The sequence below is a fragment of the Micropterus salmoides genome, unplaced genomic scaffold (assembly GCF_014851395.1).
Source record: "Micropterus salmoides isolate LMB-PRFRI ecotype aquatic unplaced genomic scaffold, ASM1485139v1 Ms_hic_scaffold_9, whole genome shotgun sequence".
Classification (NCBI taxonomy): domain Eukaryota; kingdom Metazoa; phylum Chordata; class Actinopteri; order Centrarchiformes; family Centrarchidae; genus Micropterus; species Micropterus salmoides.
Genome location: NW_024044681.1, coordinates 9585925 through 9605166, shown reverse-complemented (window position 1 = coordinate 9605166; position 19242 = coordinate 9585925). Strand labels below are relative to the sequence as shown.

The window sequence follows — 19242 nt, the reverse complement described above, 5'->3', positions numbered from 1 at the left end:
CAGCACTATATAGCCTAGGTAACGGCGTGGTGTTTACTGATGGCTCTAAAGATCCAGAGACCGGATGGACAGGAGCTGCCATATGCATCTGTCAATACAGTTGAGCTTATAGCCATTTTGTAGAAGAAAATAATGAAGGCAAGGTGGTCATTGCATCAGATAGCTGGGCAGCGCTCACCAGTATTAAATCTGTTAAGTCCTGTAGGCTCGATCTGGTATTTAGTATTAATAGTTCTCTGTGTAGAATGTCTCATAAGGGACTGTCTGCTTTGTTTGGGTTCCTGTCCATGTTAGGGGTAGAGGGAAATGAAGACGCTGATATTCTGGCAAAACAAGCACTCAAATCAAAGTCAACTGACTTCTGTTCAGTAAATCTGAAGGTAAAACAGTCATTAAAGAGAAAATGCAAAAAATATGGCAACAATACTGGGAACTAAATGAAACTGGAATACATCTTTACAGTTTGCAGAATCATGTAGGTCTGGGAAGAAAACTGGGAGGGTACTGGAAGACAGAGACAGTCATTACCCGTCTAAGGATAGGACACACAGGGCTTAGCCATTCACTTTATAAAATAGGTAAACACCCAACTGGACACTGTGTAAAATATAATAGTTTAGAGACAAACACTTGCTGGTTGAGTGTAGGGGCCATGTGGAGGAACATAGCTTTAAGCTAGGTTCACTGTGGAGAACTTCCTTGGGGATAAAATATGGGGAATATCTAAGCGCCTCATTAAATATCTGAAAAATACGGGATTAATGGAGAGGGTATAGGCATTTCAGTTTGTATTTATTTATTTTTTTATTTGGTTTTGTTTTTTTATTGGTCTTTAGTCACATGACCGGAACAAAACAAACGCGCACTTCCTGTTGCTGCACGTTGCCTCTCAGCTCAGTACCACCAACAAACCTCCGCTGCGCCGTAAAAACTACAAAAAACAAGACACAGATAAATCGCAAACATGCCGAAAGCCAAGAAGTCAGGAAAGAGAAAGAGGTTCGACTACAACCAAGACCGGAAGAAGATGAAGAAAAAGTTCCTGAAGAAATGCAACCCGAGGATAGAAAAGTAAGACTGAGCGGTGTGTTAGCATGCTAGCTAATGTCAGCTAACACGGCGCAGGTTGACGCCACGTGAGGAGGTTTTACCTGAACGGTTGTTTTACACGGTGGTGAATTTATAATGTATTCAGAGATACCATTGTCTGCAAGTGAAAGCCCTGATTCAAAATGTCAAGTAAAAGTAAGAAGTATTGTCAGCAAACTGTGACGTTGCTTAAATATCAAAATGAAAACCGAATAGAAAATAATAATAATAATAATGGGTAATGTTTCCCTATAAAATCTAGTAGATGAGAAACTAGCATTCAAAGGAAATACTTAAGTAAAGTAGGGCTGAACAATTAATCTGCCTAAATGTGTGTCTAAATAAAATTTTAATGAAATATTGTCCTGTCCTAATTTACACATCATATTCTACACACTTCGTTTACGTGTGTTTCGATTACAATTAACCCTATAATTAAAATAACTAGGCTATGTAAAAGTTATCATTACCTCCAATAATCGCAATTAAATATTTTTTTTCAAAATTGTTCAGCCCTAAGTACAAGTATATCACAATTGTACCCAAGATCAGTACTTAAGTAAATGTACTTTAACGTTTATAAAGTTCCTCAATAGCTGGGTGAGGCTATATAAGACAACTAGTGCTGCCAACGTTAACTAATCTGTAATAAAAAGTAAAATATAATAGTGAAATATGCCTGGGCACAATGATTTCTCAAATCCTGAGTTGTCCTTTTAATTTCACAAGTTTTATCTGAGAAACTCAAAAGATATTTAGCGTCACAAGAGACAAATCTTCACTCATTTGAGAAAGTGAAGATCAGAGTGTTTTGTCTCTCTGTCAAAATAGTTGCTGATTCATTTTCTCTAACTATTTTATTTACTGACTTATTGATTCAGCCCTGAAGGCAACGCCTGCTCAATATAACCGTACACAACAAGAACTGATTTTTAATCCAAAACAGCATAAACACAGCTGGGTTGTTTATCTGGCATTGTATTACACTAACACTAAGTTGTCAGGTGTTTCTGATATTGTGTCCACCCTCTGAATGTTCCTGAGGTTAGTCTGGACTTTGGGAAGGTTTTTTTTAAAACCTTGTGTTGCATCATTGGGATCATATTTTAGAAGTTTAATCCTCCTGAGTTTGAGATAATTTGTGCAGTTCTGCTTTACATTCTGTTCGTATTATTCAGGATTTTGTCGAGCATCTTAAGAGAGAGCAGGCGAGGTTTGGTTTTCCTACAAAGTAAGAACCTGACTTTCTGTGAAGCCAAATATCACAAGATTAAAGACTTAAAAATTATGTTGAACATTCACCTCCAGCAAACGACACAGAAGATTTGAGTACTTGTAACATCAGTTGCATTTTTATTTTATTTTTTGTTACTCGGGAACAAAACCACCTAATTGTTTTGTGAGTTTAAACTTATTACATAAAAACTCCATGTGTAAAACACAAACAAGTCCTGAAAGTTGCTTAAACTCCTCAGTCTGCTCTCACAATAACGATTTAGGGGTTAAATTATAATTAAATCACTTAGGGTTTGAGTGTAGAATATACGCTGATAAAGACGTTTTGAAGCAGTTTGCAGCAATTTGTAATCGTTGGGTTTGTTTTTTGTTTAATTACCACATCAGACCACTCAAGGTTGACATAATTCTTTGCAACACTAAATGTTCAGAATCAAAATACCGTAAAACTCCACAATTCAATTGTTTAGTTAATTTTGTGGAAACAATGAGCACTAAAGTCTTATTCTGTCAGATTTACACATTTATCACAAATATAGGCAGGGTGAGATCAGTGATTTAGGAAAATTAAAGAAAGGGCTATTAGAGGGTTTACAGTTTGTCTAAAATTATAAAGTTTTTTTCTTTGTATGCAAACAAACTTAGTTTTTTACTAGAATATATAAGAGGAAGATGGTAGATTGTTCTTATTGGGTGGAATGCTTTATTTCCCCTGATTTGAGATGAACTGCAGAAAAATGTTGCTATGTTTGCTGCTGGATTTAGTTTAAAATAAAACAGCACCTCTTTTGCTCATGTATTTGATAGGACAGCACAAATGGGCATTTTCTGTTTCACTGAAACTTCAGATTCGTTCTGTCCTGCTCCTGCAGCACTGCTGTGTGTTATGTTGATTCATTGCTTGTCTAATCTGTCGTCCTCCTCCTCAGCCCACAGATTCGAAATGCTTGGGACGACAAGAAATCCATGGCCAGGAACCTACAGGCGATGGGTCTGGCGTTTGATCCAAATCGCACTGTGCCAATAAAGAAAAAGAGTGTGAGTAGCTGCTGTGGTTGTGTTACACATGATTCTAAGCAGCACTACACAGTCAGACCTACTGTAGTCGAAAAAGACATTGTGTTTTAAATCTGATTCTATAGATTCACAATAGGGCTCGAGATCATCACCTGAAATCAGTGTCACTATTAACTTATTCAAACCAGCAGGTCCGGATTTCAAAAGATCGGCGTTCATGTCTCTTAACTTTTGTTTGATCCAGAAGCGGGCAAACCGAGTTGATGATTAAATATGTGAGACCAGAAATCTCTTTAAAACAAACATCAGCTAAAGAGTCATTCTGTTATTCAGGCACGCAAACTCCTCACCTTTCGGTGAAATTCGCCGTTTTGAAACCAAAGTGGGTCACCTACGTGATTTGTGCAGATCCGATGAGAAAATATTGGATTAAAATGGAGACCTTTTGCTACGTTTGCACCTCCCGTCCAGAGTAAAACGGCAAAAACGAAGACCTACAAAAAGTTTGGAAACGCTGCCGATCCCGTTTTGCGTTTCGAAAACTCCAGACGGTGTTTTAGTGAAGACGGGCAAAAACTGAGGACAGACGCTCACGCTCGGCTCTCTGATTGCGTCATGGTCGTGCAAAGCAGAAACACGATGCTACTGACAGAGTTTTTGAGATGGTATTTTTATTCAAATATTCTGCACCGTGCAAATAACAGTTAGGCCTATCTGCCTACACTTGTACTGCACATGTCGGCGTTAACTTTGCTTTGTCTGTTTTCCGCCGCCACAGTCCCGTGTTACATTCAGTAACAGTCCCAGCTCGTTAATGGTGCGTGCAAAAAAATGACCCACAAACGTGCAGCACCAGTCAGTAACTTTAACAACTTCTTATCACAGTTTCTATTTGGCCAAATATTCTGTTTTGTCCCTGTGACAACAGAGGAGGGAAGACTAAATCATGCCGGCATGTGTGTTGCCTCAGCGAGGATGATATTACATGAGAAAAGTTGATCTACAGGAGAAACGGATGTGAAAGCAACACAGAATGAGAGCTGCACTGCATTAGATTCTGTAGTACTTTATTTTGAATTGTCACCTGCCGCCTGAGGCAGAACAGAAACTTCCCCAGAGTGCAGGAATTAAGTGTTTAATGCTCAAAATTTCGAATTCCCGAATCTGAGCTTGCGTGTATTGCGGTATCTTTCTCTTGTTGCAGTAGACGAATGCACGTTATCTATACAACATGTAAGCTTAAAAACAGATACCTCTTACACGGTCTCTGTACGTTTCTCTGCTTGCTGACCAGTTTGCATGCCTGATTATTAAAACGGTTATTTGAAACAAACATGGATAAAACTTGTTTCTGACTCTTTGAATGTCTGGAGGCCGTTAATTATTTGATGCTTTTCATTGACGCTCTCTGCTGCTGTAACCGCCTCACGCAGAGGTTAATTAAAGTTAATCTCATCCTCTGTGCTGCAGCTTGTTTTCCACCAGCTTGAGACGGTGGCTCATTAATTTATGACCCATAAATTATCAATTTTTGCCTCCTCTGGGCTCTGGAGCATGGACACCTAAACTGTTTTCTCGAAATGACATTGCTGACGAAAAACCCCACATTTCATAATTGTCCTGCCACATTAGAGAAGAAGACGGATGATCTCTGGGAAATGAACATGTTTATCAGCCTCTGTCCTGATCAATTAACCCAGAATCCAAGCACGCTGCCTCATGACCTCCATTGCCATAAATCACACCGTGTTTCTGTTCACACTTGCAGCTCCTCGGTGAAGACAGAGAGACCAAAGCTTCCGTCAACATGGTGACTAAGCCCTACGTTCTCAACCGTAAGTCTTTTCTTTTGAAGGCCTCATCATGTAAAGTGTAGATTCTTTAATTCTAGAGGTCTGCAGCCAGACCCGAACAGGTGAGTGGGGCTGTCAGAAAAAGTGGCACAGCAGCATTTCTTTCTTACTTGCCTGCACAATAGATGGTGCTGGAGCCACACTGATAAAACTGAAAATTAATAATACAGCTCTGCATTAAAACTGTTTAAATGTGCGACCCTGTACGCAGGATAAACGGTTGACGATGGATGGATGCATTAAAACTGTACATGACTGTATTGGTGTGTGCTGCTTCAGGGACCAGTGACATGAAAAAATGCCATCCAGGAAGCAGATTTTAGTAACAGATCCCAGAGTTTTAAAGGTTTATCAGACTTAAAACAAATCTATTACAAAATGTCAGGAAATGCATATAAATGCCTAATAATCATTATACTGACATTTAAACTGTTCATGCAATAGAGAGAGATCCATTTAGTTGGCTTTAAGTCTGTCTTACAAGTTTTGCATGTTTTTATGTTAATTTGTGGAATTGAAAAGGATTAACATCATACACATTTGTTTGTGCACATTTCTGTTATAATTCACCATTTTCTGGGTAAATTGGGCGCAAAAATGTGACATTTCTAAATAATGAACACAAGTTCTGCTCAAAAAGTCTTGTTTTATTAATATTCAAAGAAATAGGACGTATGTGATGGAATTAGGGACACACAAGGTGTAAGAAAAGCTAAGTATTGTCGAATATTTACATTATATTAACACTTTTCAGTACCTATGTATATGTCCCTAACAGGGTGGAGCCAAATCTGAACAATTCAGCTGTAATTATTATAATTTAAGTGCATGAGCTCTACCAATACACATTCCTAAAGGTTAAACATTTAAACATTTCAATAAAAATTTGAAAATTATTATTTTCTCCCAAAAGATTAGCAGATCGAAAAGTCCCCCGTAGCCAGGAATGACCCATATACTGTATATAATATGCAACATAGTCAAGTAAAAGGCAGAATATGCCCCATTCAGACGCCCTAATCTACCTGAAAATGTCCAGTTGCCAACGCAGTGGTGTCTCAATAATGACACGACGTGAATAAAATGAAGTGGCTGTGTTTTTTCGCATAGGGCTGATGTCTGTCTGACTCTAAATACAACATTAAAGGGCAAGGCTGCTGCTGTTCCACATTTTTGTTGTTAACAAATTCCACAAGATGATCAAAATGTGTCGTCCATTGCTGGGGACTGTTTTCAGTGGTGGAATAATCCATATTTGTTGCTCCAGCGCAGGAGTCCTCAGGCTTTTTGGATGTGGGGCCCAGCAAGCTGGCACAGAGGATGGGGGGGGGCTGTGACCAGACGTAGACTGCTTTAAAAGATCCTCTCCAGACATGTTTTAAAGCGTATAAAAAGGATTTGAATAACATTTTCTGCCTGGTTCTGCCTCATTCAACAATCTAGAGTCTATGAATATGTAAATGTGTTCTACACAAGATGTGTGCTACTTCACTGAAGAGTCCATCCTCTTTGTTTGTGTCCTGGAGGTTTCACATCAGACTGAGATTTAGGTTGAGCGCAGATAAATGTGAAAATACCTCATTCTGCAATGTAGGGCTGAACAATTCTTTATTGATATCCCAACCTGGCCTGCTGCAGTTTTCAAATCGCTGGATGTAACATTAACAGTCAAGTGTCAGAATACCGTTTTAAATTAAATATGGTCGCGCTGCAGAGATGTCATGGCCTACACATCATATTATACAGACTTAAGAAAGCGTCTCTCACCATTATCATTTAAATATGACAAACAAATTCATAGTTTTCACGTGACGTCACACTCCAAGGAAAACGCTCCCTTCGAGGGCAAAAAAGACATTATTTTCCGCTGCCTGCCAACCAATATATAAGTGATACAACGTTACTTTGAATTAATTACTTTTTGCGTTTCCAAAATGCGGGTAGGTTGTTGTGCTTTCGGGTGCGCCAATAGAGGAGGAAACAATCCTGGGCTGTGTTAGGTGAGGGATTCCATCCATCCATCCGTCGTCAACCGCTTATCCTGTGTACAGGGTCGCGGAGGGCTGGAGCCAATCCCAGCTGACGTTGGGCGAAAGGCGGGGTACATCCTGGACAGGCCGCCAGTAGGTGTGGGATTCCCCACACGGTAAACGTAAACATACCGCAGTCGAGCAGGGGTTTTTTAAAGGTACAAGTGCGGCAGCGGACGCTGTAACTTTATATGGATCAGACATGCCCAACACTTGCAGTTTGTGTTCATATCTTTCTTTTTCTTAAGTTGAAAGGTGATCCAAATAAAATTTGAGTGCTTTTGCGGCGCCTCTTCGGGGGAGTTGTGATGTCGGTCTGTTTTACCTTCCAGGTCACCGCGCATGTGACTGAAAACTATGAATAGAGTTTTTAAATTTTTTTAAAATAATAATTCATTTAATTGTGCTTAGTAGTAGTACTTAGAAGTAAGCTGATGGATGACCGATTCTTGTCACATGACATTGCCCTTATTGCGTGGACTAGTTACAAGTCGTGGCACATTGAGGCGCACATGCGGGGTTGGTGGGGGACAGCGGTCATCGTATGTTCACTCGCACAGACTTCACTCGGTTAAACACTTGGTAGCCTATGACGTTACAATTCGCGGTGGATATTTTGCAAGCAGGGACCAGGCATAGCAGCATTGAACACGCAGGGTGCAAATGTTGGTTTCGGTTGTTTGACCGGCTGCGTCCATGCAAAAAAATACGGAAAAAAGACGAGTTCTGTGTCTTTCAGGCGACTTTATTTTTAAAACGTGCTGCTGCTGGTGAAAGTGGGGGGAGAGCACTGAGATGTAGGGCTCTTGTGTGCGAGTGTGTCTGAGTGTGGGGGCCCAACCCAAGGGCCAAAATAAACTACACTGTGATGAAGTAACACGTCACTCGGTGCAACAGTGAGGCTCGCTGATGTGTAAGAAAAGTATAGAATATCACCAACGTCTGCATCTGTTTTGTGGATCAGTTTAAACTCCCAGCAGACAGGAGTTTAAAGATTTTGCTACTCTGATAGCTGCTTTGATTTTGGATTCCTCCTCTTCATTTTGCAATTACTAACATCGCAAATATCCCTAATAGCTGTGATTCCACTGAAATGGTACGTTGTCCTTTGCTTTCACTCAATGTCACAACGCTAGTCACCTTTTTAATGAAGGCTCTTTCACACCAGTTCAAAGGATCTTTTCATTTTATTCCCGTTGGACGTAAATGTGATTGCAGCCTAGACTGAAAGCAGAGCTTCACTTTCACATCATGTTTTTGTTATAATGCGCAGTCATAGATGCTCAGAGGAGTTGGCCTTCAGCTGCAGCTGCTCTGGATTTCATCACTGAATGACTTATTCCTCCAGTAATACCAGTGGTAGCTTTGCAGTCTCTCCCTTTGTTTGTATGCCCTTGCCGTCTCAAAAGAGAAAAATCAAATCAATCATTCAAGCTGAAAGATGGGTAGAAAGATTAATTATGTTTCTATCCTCTAAGATGTGTTCTTAAACCCTGAATTTTTTGTGGGAGCAGAGCTGGAAGAGGAGGCCAACCGCCCAGAGAAAGACTGCAAGACGTTATCCTCCGACCTGATTGAGTATGCTCAGTACATGATCCGAGAACACAGCGACGACTACAAGGTAAGAGCAGGAACCGAAGCCTGAACGTGTCCTGTACGATGATCCCGCAGTAGCTGTGGGAGATTCAGTAGACCTTACATTTTAGATTCATTTCTTACCTATTCCTGACACTCACCTATATAGACTTTGAAATTAAATTATTCACATCACCTCCACCAGTAAATTAATGACCACCTCTGCCACCATCGGATGAGATTAATACTCTTTTATAGGAAATAGCAGACTTGTTATTTCGCCCAGCAGAGGCTGACCAGTACGTTCGAGGCCAGCCTCTGTTGTACTGATGTCTGAACTTGTGCTGTATGTCTGGCAACTGTTTGGAAAAGTTTTCTGTGATGTTCAAGGGCGCTCTGACATCGGTAATGTGAGGGCTGGCTGCCAACGTTGAAGACTTTTGTTTTGTTGTTTTTTTGTATCATCCTGGGTGTGCTTGATTGCTGTGAAGGAAACTTGTCTGTTGGATGCTATTTTATCTTGCGTGCAAACAGTGTCCTTCCTCTGTTTGGTTTTCTTGGAAAGTTTTTTAAACGAGGCTGCACAGCTGAAGGACAAATAAGGCTTCATCCCTATGATATTCTGTAATAGCTGCTGACGTGTGTTTGTTTTTTTCCCATAACTTTAGATTGAAAGGACACGGCGGTGCACATTACAAACAGATCTTAGTGTGTTGTTGGCTTTGATTTCTCAGAACGGCGAGTGACAGAAGTTTAAATCACTTGAGCTTTTATCAGCCTCAATCAAATGGATTTTCAACAGTTCCGTTTAAATGGGACATGACTGGGAGCACAGCCAAGTCAGAATCAGTCAGTAAACGGGGGATATTTTGTGAGTGTGTACGTTTCTGTAATAAAATATCATTCAATAGAAAATATTCCATCCATTTTAAATTCTGAAAAAGCTTAGTTCGTCAGCAATTAATTCTATAACCACCATCTAAAAATGTATTTTTCACACTCTTAATTGGAGTCAAAATGCAAGCCTCACTCATGTGCTCACAGTAACATTACTTCAAACCACACGTGTCTGTAGCGTTACCATGGAGATGTCAGCCTCATCCTTTGGCAGTTGTCATAAAATCTTGCACAGACGCTCATTATCTAAAAGAGGGTGAATCCTAATACTCTGGTGATCCTCTGGCTTTACATCTGGCGCAGGATACCTCAAAAAACTAATGGCACTGTAGCACAAACACGCTGAACAATGTTATATAGGCATGTTACTATGAAAACTGCACACATGTAAGAATATTGACGGCCTGTTTTGGATGTGTTTTTAACACGTCAGCATAGTTTAGAAAGCTAATGTGCCTAAATGTTGGCATGCTAAAACACCAAATATCAACATCCAGTGTCGGTGGCACACGTCATCGTTGTAGCTGGAGGCATCTTTTTATTATTTTTTTTACAGTCTGTGAGACAGAATCTGTGACAGAAGTATATTTGCAAGGGCTGACCCCGAAGAGTCGATGCTTTGATGGGCGGAGTCTGATTTGACTGCCAATCTCATAAATTTCAACATATAATGCTGTAAATAAAAATGTGAAAAGAAAGAAGCTTTTAATCTTGTGCCAAATATCTAAATTGTAACACCTACCCCTTAAGGTAGGGGGCGTCAGTGCGCTTCAGCAGCTGTATATGTGTGTGGCAGGTGAGGAAGAGACACTATCAGCTGTGCTGGCGTTGTAGGCTACCGTGACGTTCGGATCATTTATTAGGGCCCGAGCACGACCGTGTGAGGTCCCTATTGAATTTGCTCGGATTATTTATTTATTTATTTATTTATTTATTAGGGCCCGAGCACGACCGTGTGAGGTCCCTATTGAAATTGCTCGGATTATTATTATATTTTTTTTTTTTTTTTTTTTTCTGCAAAGTAGGCCCAAATGACATGGCCTAAACATACTCGAAAACTCACCAAAATTTGCAAACATGTCAGAACCGGTGAAAAATTTCGTATTCTACAAGTTTCGCACATGGGCGTGGCAAAATGACTCGCTAGCGCCACCTAGAAAATTGGAAATGATTAGCCCCTCGTTCACGTTCAACCTACATGTACGAAATTTTCTGGGGACATGTATCGTATCAAGACGCACAAAAAAGCCTCAAGAACCCATAGCCTAAAGTCAACAGGAAGTCGGCCATTTTGAATTTTATGGCCATTTTTGGATGATTTACATACTTCGTACTTTAACGAACTCCTCCTAGGGATTTAGTCGGATCGACGTCAAATTTCTGCTGTGCCTTCTAAAGGCATTGACGATGAAAAGTTGTGCTATTTGCGCGTTTTCGTCAATGGGCGTGTCCGTGGCGTCGATGATTCGCAATGAAACAGGAAGTTGTTGTAACTTCAGTGTACATGCTCACATCCGGACCAAACTGTACATGTAGGATGAGAGTCCCGCCCTGAACACATGTACATGCCGACATTCACCCACAGTCATAGCGCCACCTGCTGGCAACAGAAAGTGACCTTTAACGAAGCAGCCCCCGCCGCATGTTTCACCTACGTGCACGAATTTTCTGTGGTACGTGTATCTTGTCCAGACGCACAAAAAAGTCTCTTGGAGCCATAGCCTAAACCCAACAGGAAGTCGGCCATTTTGAATTTTACGTCAAATTTTGGATGATTTACACACTTCGTACTTTAACGAACTCCTCCTAGGGATTTAGTCCGACCGACCTCAAATTTGTGCTGTGCCTTCTAAAGGCATTGAAGATGAAAAGTTGTGCTATTTGCAAGTTTTCGTCAATGGGCGTGTCCGTGGCGTGGCGTCAAAGATCAGCTCTTCGCCATGACACGGAAGTTGTCGTAACTTCAGTGTACATGCTCACATCTGGACCAAACTGTACATGTAGGATGAGAGTCCCGCCCTGAACACATGTACATGCTGACATTCACCCACAGTCATAGCGCCACCTGCTGGCAAAAGGAAGTGAATTTTAACGAAGCAGCCCCCGCCGCACGTTTTACCTACGTGCACGAATTTTCTGTGGTACGTGTATCTTGTCCAGACGCACAAAAAAGTCTCTTGGAGCCATAGCCTAAACCCAACAGGAAGTCGGCCATTTTGAATTTTACGTCAAATTTTGGATGATTTACACACTTCGTACTTTAACGAACTCCTCCTAGGGATTTAGTCCGACCGACCTCAAATTTGTGCTGTGCCTTCTAAAGGCATTGAAGATGAAAAGTTGTGCTATTTGCAAGTTTTCGTCAATGGGCGTGTCCGTGGCGTGGCGTCAAAGATCAACTCTTCGCCATGACACGGAAGTTGTCGTAACTTCAGTGTACATGCTCACATCTGGACCAAACTGTACATGTAGGATGAGAGTCCCGCCCTGAACACATGTACATGCTGACATTCACAGACAGTCATAGCGCCACCTGCTGGCAACAGGAAGTGACTTTTAACGAAGCAGCCCCCGCCGCACGTTTACCTACGTGCACGAATTTTCTGTGGTACGTGTATCTTGTCCAGACGCACAAAAAAGCCTCTTGGAGCGATGCCCTAAAATCAACAGGAAGTAGGCCATTTTGAATTTTACGTCAAATTTTGGATGATTTACACACTTCGTACTTTAACGAACTCCTCCTAGGGATTTAGTCCGACCGACCTCAAATTTGTGCTGTGCCTTCTAAAGGCATTGAAGATGAAAAGTTGTGCTATTTGCAAGTTTTCGTCAATGGGCGTGTCCGTGGCGTGGCGTCAAAGATCAGCTCTTCGCCATGACACGGAAGTTGTCGTAACTTCAGTGTACATGCTCACATCTGGACCAAACTGTACATGTAGGATGAGAGTCCCGCCCTGAACACATGTACATGCTGACATTCACCCACAGTCATAGCGCCACCTGCTGGCAAAAGGAAGTGAATTTAACGAAGCAGCCCCCGCCGCACGTTTTACCTACGTGCACGAATTTTCTGTGGTACGTGTATCTTGTCCAGACGCACAAAAAAGTCTCTTGGAGCCATAGCCTAAACCCAACAGGAAGTCGGCCATTTTGAATTTTACGTCAAATTTTGGATGATTTACACACTTCGTACTTTAACGAACTCCTCCTAGGGATTTAGTCCGACCGACCTCAAATTTGTGCTGTGCCTTCTAAAGGCATTGAAGATGAAAAGTTGTGCTATTTGCAAGTTTTCGTCAATGGGCGTGTCCGTGGCGTGGCGTCAAAGATCAACTCTTCGCCATGACACGGAAGTTGTCGTAACTTCAGTGTACATGCTCACATCTGGACCAAACTGTACATGTAGGATGAGAGTCCCGCCCTGAACACATGTACATGCTGACATTCACAGACAGTCATAGCGCCACCTGCTGGCAACAGGAAGTGACTTTTAACGAAGCAGCCCCCGCCGCACGTTTTACCTACGTGCACGAATTTTCTGTGGTACGTGTATCTTGTCCAGACGCACAAAAAAGTCTCTTGGAGCCATAGCCTAAACCCAACAGGAAGTCGGCCATTTTGAATTTTACGTCAAATTTTGGATGATTTACACACTTCGTACTTTAACGAACTCCTCCTAGGGATTTAGTCCGACCGACCTCAAATTTGTGCTGTGCCTTCTAAAGGCATTGAAGATGAAAAGTTGTGCTATTTGCAAGTTTTCGTCAATGGGCGTGTCCGTGGCGTGGCGTCAAAGATCAACTCTTCGCCATGACACGGAAGTTGTCGTAACTTCAGTGTACATGCTCACATCTGGACCAAACTGTACATGTAGGATGAGAGTCCCGCCCTGAACACATGTACATGCTGACATTCACAGACAGTCATAGCGCCACCTGCTGGCAACAGGAAGTGACTTTTAACGAAGCAGCCCCCGCCGCACGTTTTACCTACGTGCACGAATTTTCTGTGGTACGTGTATCTTGTCCAGACGCACAAAAAAGCCTCTTGGAGCGATGCCCTAAAATCAACAGGAAGTAGGCCATTTTGAATTTTACGTCAAATTTTGGATGATTTACACACTTCGTACTTTAACAAACTCCTCCTAGGGATTTAGTCCGACCGACTTCAAATTTGTGCTGTGCCTTCTAAAGGCATTGAAGATGAAAAGTTGTGCTATTTGCGAGTTTTCGTCAATGGGTGTGTCCGTGGCGTCAGAGATCAAGTCTTCGCCATGACACAGGAAGTTGTTGTAACTTCAGTGTACATGCTCACATCTGAACCAAACTTTACGTGCTTGATAACTCTCCCACCCCGTTATGGAGGACCGATCCTGACACAGTCAGAAATAAATACAGAAATAAATAAATGCTCAATAAATAAATAAGCATCCAATTAAATACACAAAAAAATAAAGTAAATAAATAAATGTAGGTAGTAATTAAATTATACAAGGAGACATAAATGTATATATTTAATTAGTGCCTTTACTATTCACCTTTGTTATAATTACCTTATTTGTTTATTCAACTTTATTTATTACAATTTTTTTAATGTATTTATTTATGTGTGTTTTAATATTTTTGTCTGTTTTATTCTTCCTTTGTATTTATTTACCTTATTTATTTTCACCCATGGTATTTATTTCTGCCTGTCTTTTTTAAATTTTTGTATGCATTTCTGCCTCATTATGCAAATGAGGAGGGGCTGTGTCTCAAGGGGTCATCTTCTCTGCTATTGGTGGACCAGTCAGACAGGAGAGCTCCTACTCTGCCTGCAGACATCAACGATCTTGCCCCTCACACAGTCAGATGGCTTCCTTCAGTGCGCTGAGGTGTTTAACAACTCTGAAGACAATACTACCAGCAATGTCTTCCTTCTCTTTTCACGTAGACGCTCCGACAGACGGTGCTTTCAGTTTGCTGCATGCATGGACACAGAACTGCGGTACAGCACACAGTAACGATGAAATGTGTGCTGTTCTCACATTCTTCCTCTGTATGTACACATAAACAACAAGGCAGGGAAATATAAAAGGAATTTATTTTATTGTTTGGGTACATTATTGTTCAGTGTACATGCTCACATCTGAAACAAACTTTACGTGCTTGATAACTCTCCCACCCCGCAGACATCTACACGCCAACACCGATTTATATTCATAGCGGCAAGTGCTATGTAGCTCCACATAGGGGACACAGGAAGTGACATATAACACCTTCATGCGGCGTCATAACCGCGTAGCAAATTCACAGCCACACCGGCAGAGCTCCAGAATATGCAACTCGGCCGGCTCACACGCGGACGCGCTTATAAGTGCGAGGGCCCGCCCAACGCTGCTTGCAGCTTTAATTTATTTATTTTTTTTTCTTTTTTCTGCAAAGTAGGCTCAACTGACATGGCCTAAACATTCTCGAAAACTCACCAAAATTTGCAAACATGTCAGAACCGGTGAAAAATTTCGTATTCTACAAGTTTCGCACATGGGCGTTGAAAAATGACTCGCTAGCGCCACCTAGAAAATTGGAAAAAATTAGCCCCTCGTTCACGTTCAACCTACATGTACGAAATTTTCTGGGGACATGTATCATATCAAGACGCACAAAAAGCCTCAAGAACCCATAGCCTAAAGTCAACAGGAAGTCGGCCATTTTGAATTTTACGGCCATTTTTGGATGATTTACACACTTCGTACTTTAACGAACTCCTCCTAGGGATTTAGTCGGATCGACGTCAAATTTCTGCTGTGCCTTCTAAAGGCATTGACGATGAAAAGTTGTGCTATTTGCGCGTTTTCGTCAATGGGCGTGTCCGTGGCGTCGATGATTCGCAATGAAACAGGAAGTTGTTGTAACTTCAGTGTACATGTTCACATCTGCACCAAACTGTACATCTAGGATGAGAGTCCCGCCCTGAACACACGTACATGCCGACATTCACCCACAGTCATAGTGCCACCTGCTGGCAACAGAAAGTGACCTTTAACGAAGCAGCCCCCGCCGCATGTTTCACCTACGTGCACGAATTTTCTGTGGTACGTGTATCTTGTCCAGACGCACAAAAAAGTCTCTTGGAGCCATAACCTAAACCCAACAGGAAGTCGGCCATTTTGAATTTTACGTCAAATTTTGGATGATTTACACACTTCGTACTTTAACGAACTCCTCCTAGGGATTTAGTCCGACCGACTTCAAATTTGTGCTGTGCCTTCTAAAGGCATTGAAGATGAAAAGTTGTGCTATTTGCGAGTTTTCGTCAATGGGTGTGTCCGTGGCGTGGCGTCAGAGATCAAGTCTTCGCCATGACACAGGAAGTTGTTGTAACTTCAGTGTACATGCTCACATCTTAACCAAACTTTACGTGCTTGATAACTCTCCCACCCCGCTATGGAGGACCGATCCTGACACAGCCAGAAATAAATACAGAAATAAATAAATGCTCAATAAATAAATAAGCATCCAATTAAATACACAAAAAAATTAAGTAAATAAATAAATGTAGGTAGTAATTAAATTATACAAGGAGACATAAATGTTTATATTTTAATTAGTGCCTTTACTTATTCACCTTTGTTATAATTACATTATTTGTTTATTCAACTTTATTTATTACTAATTTTTTAATGTATTTATTTATGTGTTTGTTTTAATATTTTTGTCTGTTTTATTCTTCCTTTGTATTTATTTACCTTATTTATTTTCAGCCATGGTATTTATTTCTGCCTGTCTTTTTAAATTTTTGTATGCATTTCTGCCTCATTATGCAAATGAGGAGGGGCTGTGTCTCAAGGGTCATCTTCTCTGCTATTGGTGGACCAGTCAGACAGGAGAGCTCCTACTCTGCCTGCAGACATCAACGATCTTGCCGCTCACACAGTCAGATGACTTCCTTCAGTGCGCTGAGGTGTTTAACAACTCTGAAGACAATACTACCAGCAATGTCTTCCTTCTCTTTTCACGTAGACGCTCCGACAGACAGTGCTTTCAGTTTGCTGCATGCATGGACACAGAACTGCGGTATAGGGAGAAGCACACGGTCAGCTGGCTGCAGCTAAATCTGGAGTGCAGTCGTATTCAATTCTGTATGGTAAATTCAGTTTTAACGGAGCAGAGCGAGCTGACAGGCAGAGTTAGAGCCTTTTTCAGTCCGTTTCTCTCTTTACAAAGACGCATGTTGCAGTCAGAGTCTTCTCTGAGATGCGAGCACGACATACAACACAATTTATCAAATTACACAACGGATATACAGTATGAAAATAAGATTGATTGGATTATACTCACAGGAAGTATAAAACCTGTTACATGCGTAACACAGTAATGTCAGGGAAATTACTTTACTTAGATTTAAGTACTGCAGTTGTACATTTGAAATACCTTCCTACCTTTCTGATAGGAAGCCTTCTTGAGGTGGTATAAAACATTTCTTCTTATATTCTGATTTGAGTTGTGGACAACTATGACCACATGAATTAAAAAAATTAAACATTTCACTGCCCAAGTCAGCTATAACACATGTCTTGTTCATTAGACTACATGCTGTACAGTATTTGTGGACAGATTTTGTCCCAGGATTTATTATGCATTTCTTCTTCTTCTTCGTTGCATGGTTTAGAATATAAAGGTGAGAAATGGGTCTATTCTGAGTTCATCCTGCACTGCAGCAGCTAAAAAAGTCCATTTAATCCCAAAAACGCTTTTCTTTTAGGCAGGCTAGAGCAGACACACAGTAACGATGAAATGTGTGCTGTTCTCACATTCTTCCTCTGTATGTACACATAAACAACAAGGCAGGGAAATATAAAAGGAATTTATTTTATTGTTTGGGTACATTATTGTTCAGTGTACATGCTCACATCTGAACCAAACTTTACGTGCTTGATAACTCTCTGACCCCCAGACATCTACACGTCAATACCGATTTATATTCATAGCGGCAAGTGCTATGTAGCTCCACATAGGGGACACAGGAAGTGACATATAGCACCTTCATGCGGCGACATAACCGCGTAGCAAATTCACAGCCGCACCGGCAGAGCTCCAGAATATGCAACTCGGCCGGCTCACACGCGGACGCGCTTACAAGTGCGAGGGCCCGCCCAACGCTGCTTGCAGCTTTAATTATAATAATCTTCGGATTATTGATGAATTACACAGAGTATATTATATGTTTTTTTTTTAAGATCCATGACAAACCGCAACGTGCATGCAGTAGTCGGCCTGCACGACATGCACACAAAGCTCTGCGCAGGAGAGCAAAGAGAAAATGGTCAACAAGCCTCAGTTTAGCTGTAAATGTACAGTCTAAGTTACAGTGAGTTAATGAACAGAGACTGTCGCTTCGCAGCTTCTCAAGATTAAAGCGAGAAACCGCGCGTAATCCGTCTCTGTCTGGACCAAAGCAGTCGTAACGCACTGTCCTGTTCTTTATTCTCTCTGCAGGCGATGGCCAGAGATGAGAAGAACTATTACCAGGACACACCCAAACAGATCAAGAGGAAAATCAACGAGTACAAGCGCTGCCACCCGGAGCACTACGACGCCTTCATCAGCTCGCTGGCAGCTCCACAGCCGATGGTGCAGTAGAGGGATTGTGGACCCTGTTCTGGACTTAATATCGTTCTCTCTATCAGGAGGAGATGGACCTCATTCTGGAGAGCAGTGCAGACGGGACATTCACAGAAAGTGTCCAGGATGTCTGGGAGCAATGAGTGACGAGTTCCTGTGTCTTGTTACGGATTTTCTTCTCTGATTTTTGTTCTGATTTTATTTTTTCCTATTTGGAAGATTGTCCTGACCTCAGTGTGTGTTCTGTGTGATGACTGTCAAACATGATTTACTGAGAAGCATTTTGTAATGTATCATTTAAACACCTTGACGCTCATTTAGCAGATTGTGTCTTTCTTTCTCCAGGATGGGGAAAAACCATCCTTACACACACACACACACACCACGTCATCTAAAATTTCACAATCAGAAATTTTTGCCTTAAAATGAGGCATGGTGTTTTAGGTCTTAAATAATTTTAAACAGGTCTTAATTTTCCTTCGTCCACGCGACGCTGCCTCTAATGCTCATTGAAATGCTCCTGCAGTCCTAACGAATGTTTTTCCCCCGTGGTGGTGTAGTTCTTTCTTTCGCTAGTCCAAATATAATTTGCTGTATTACGACTACAAAGACCAACATGCAGCTTTTGTGTTGTTGGTGCGGGTCTCTTTCGGATTGTACCACAGATATAAAACAGATTTATTCTTAAGCTATGGGGAAGTACAAGTTAAGCGATTCTAGGCTGGAAAAAACTGAATTCAGGGCTTTGTTAAACCCAGTATTTGAAGCCTACTGCTTCTTATGCAGGAAGGTAATTAAACATCTAACTGCTGTGAAGGAACTCCAGCCATCAGCCACTTCTGCCAACTACCCACCCCCGGCCCCAGCACTACCTCCACACTACCTGGGCGAGACCCGTTCTTCTGGACTCTGACATTGCTAAATCATTCAGGTGCGGGAAAA

General features: G+C 41.4%; 1 protein-coding gene across 1 annotated transcript; it reads left to right on the top strand.

Annotated features, from left to right (window-relative positions):
• The first annotated feature begins 867 nt into the window (after positions 1-867).
• nop16 (NOP16 nucleolar protein homolog (yeast)) lies at positions 868-19006 on the top strand. Its single transcript, XM_038708028.1, has 5 exons — positions 868-1071; positions 3255-3363; positions 5111-5177; positions 8740-8846; positions 18175-19006. The coding sequence occupies exons 1-5, from the start codon at positions 965-967 to the stop codon at positions 18316-18318; spliced, it is 534 nt and encodes a 177-aa protein (XP_038563956.1). The 5' UTR covers positions 868-964; the 3' UTR covers positions 18319-19006.
• Positions 19007-19242: the final 236 nt, after the last annotated feature.

Bases quoted from the DNA above. Each gene is read 5' to 3' on its own strand.
- nop16 (XM_038708028.1), top strand. From the start codon at position 965: ATGCCGAAAGCCAAGAAGTCAGGAAAGAGAAAGAGGTTCGACTACAAC. The intron at 5,178-8,739 runs GTAAGTCTTTTC...TTGTGGGAGCAG, and splicing joins TAAGCCCTACGTTCTCAACC to AGCTGGAAGAGGAGGCCAAC. The intron at 8,847-18,174 runs GTAAGAGCAGGA...TTCTCTCTGCAG, and splicing joins AACACAGCGACGACTACAAG to GCGATGGCCAGAGATGAGAA.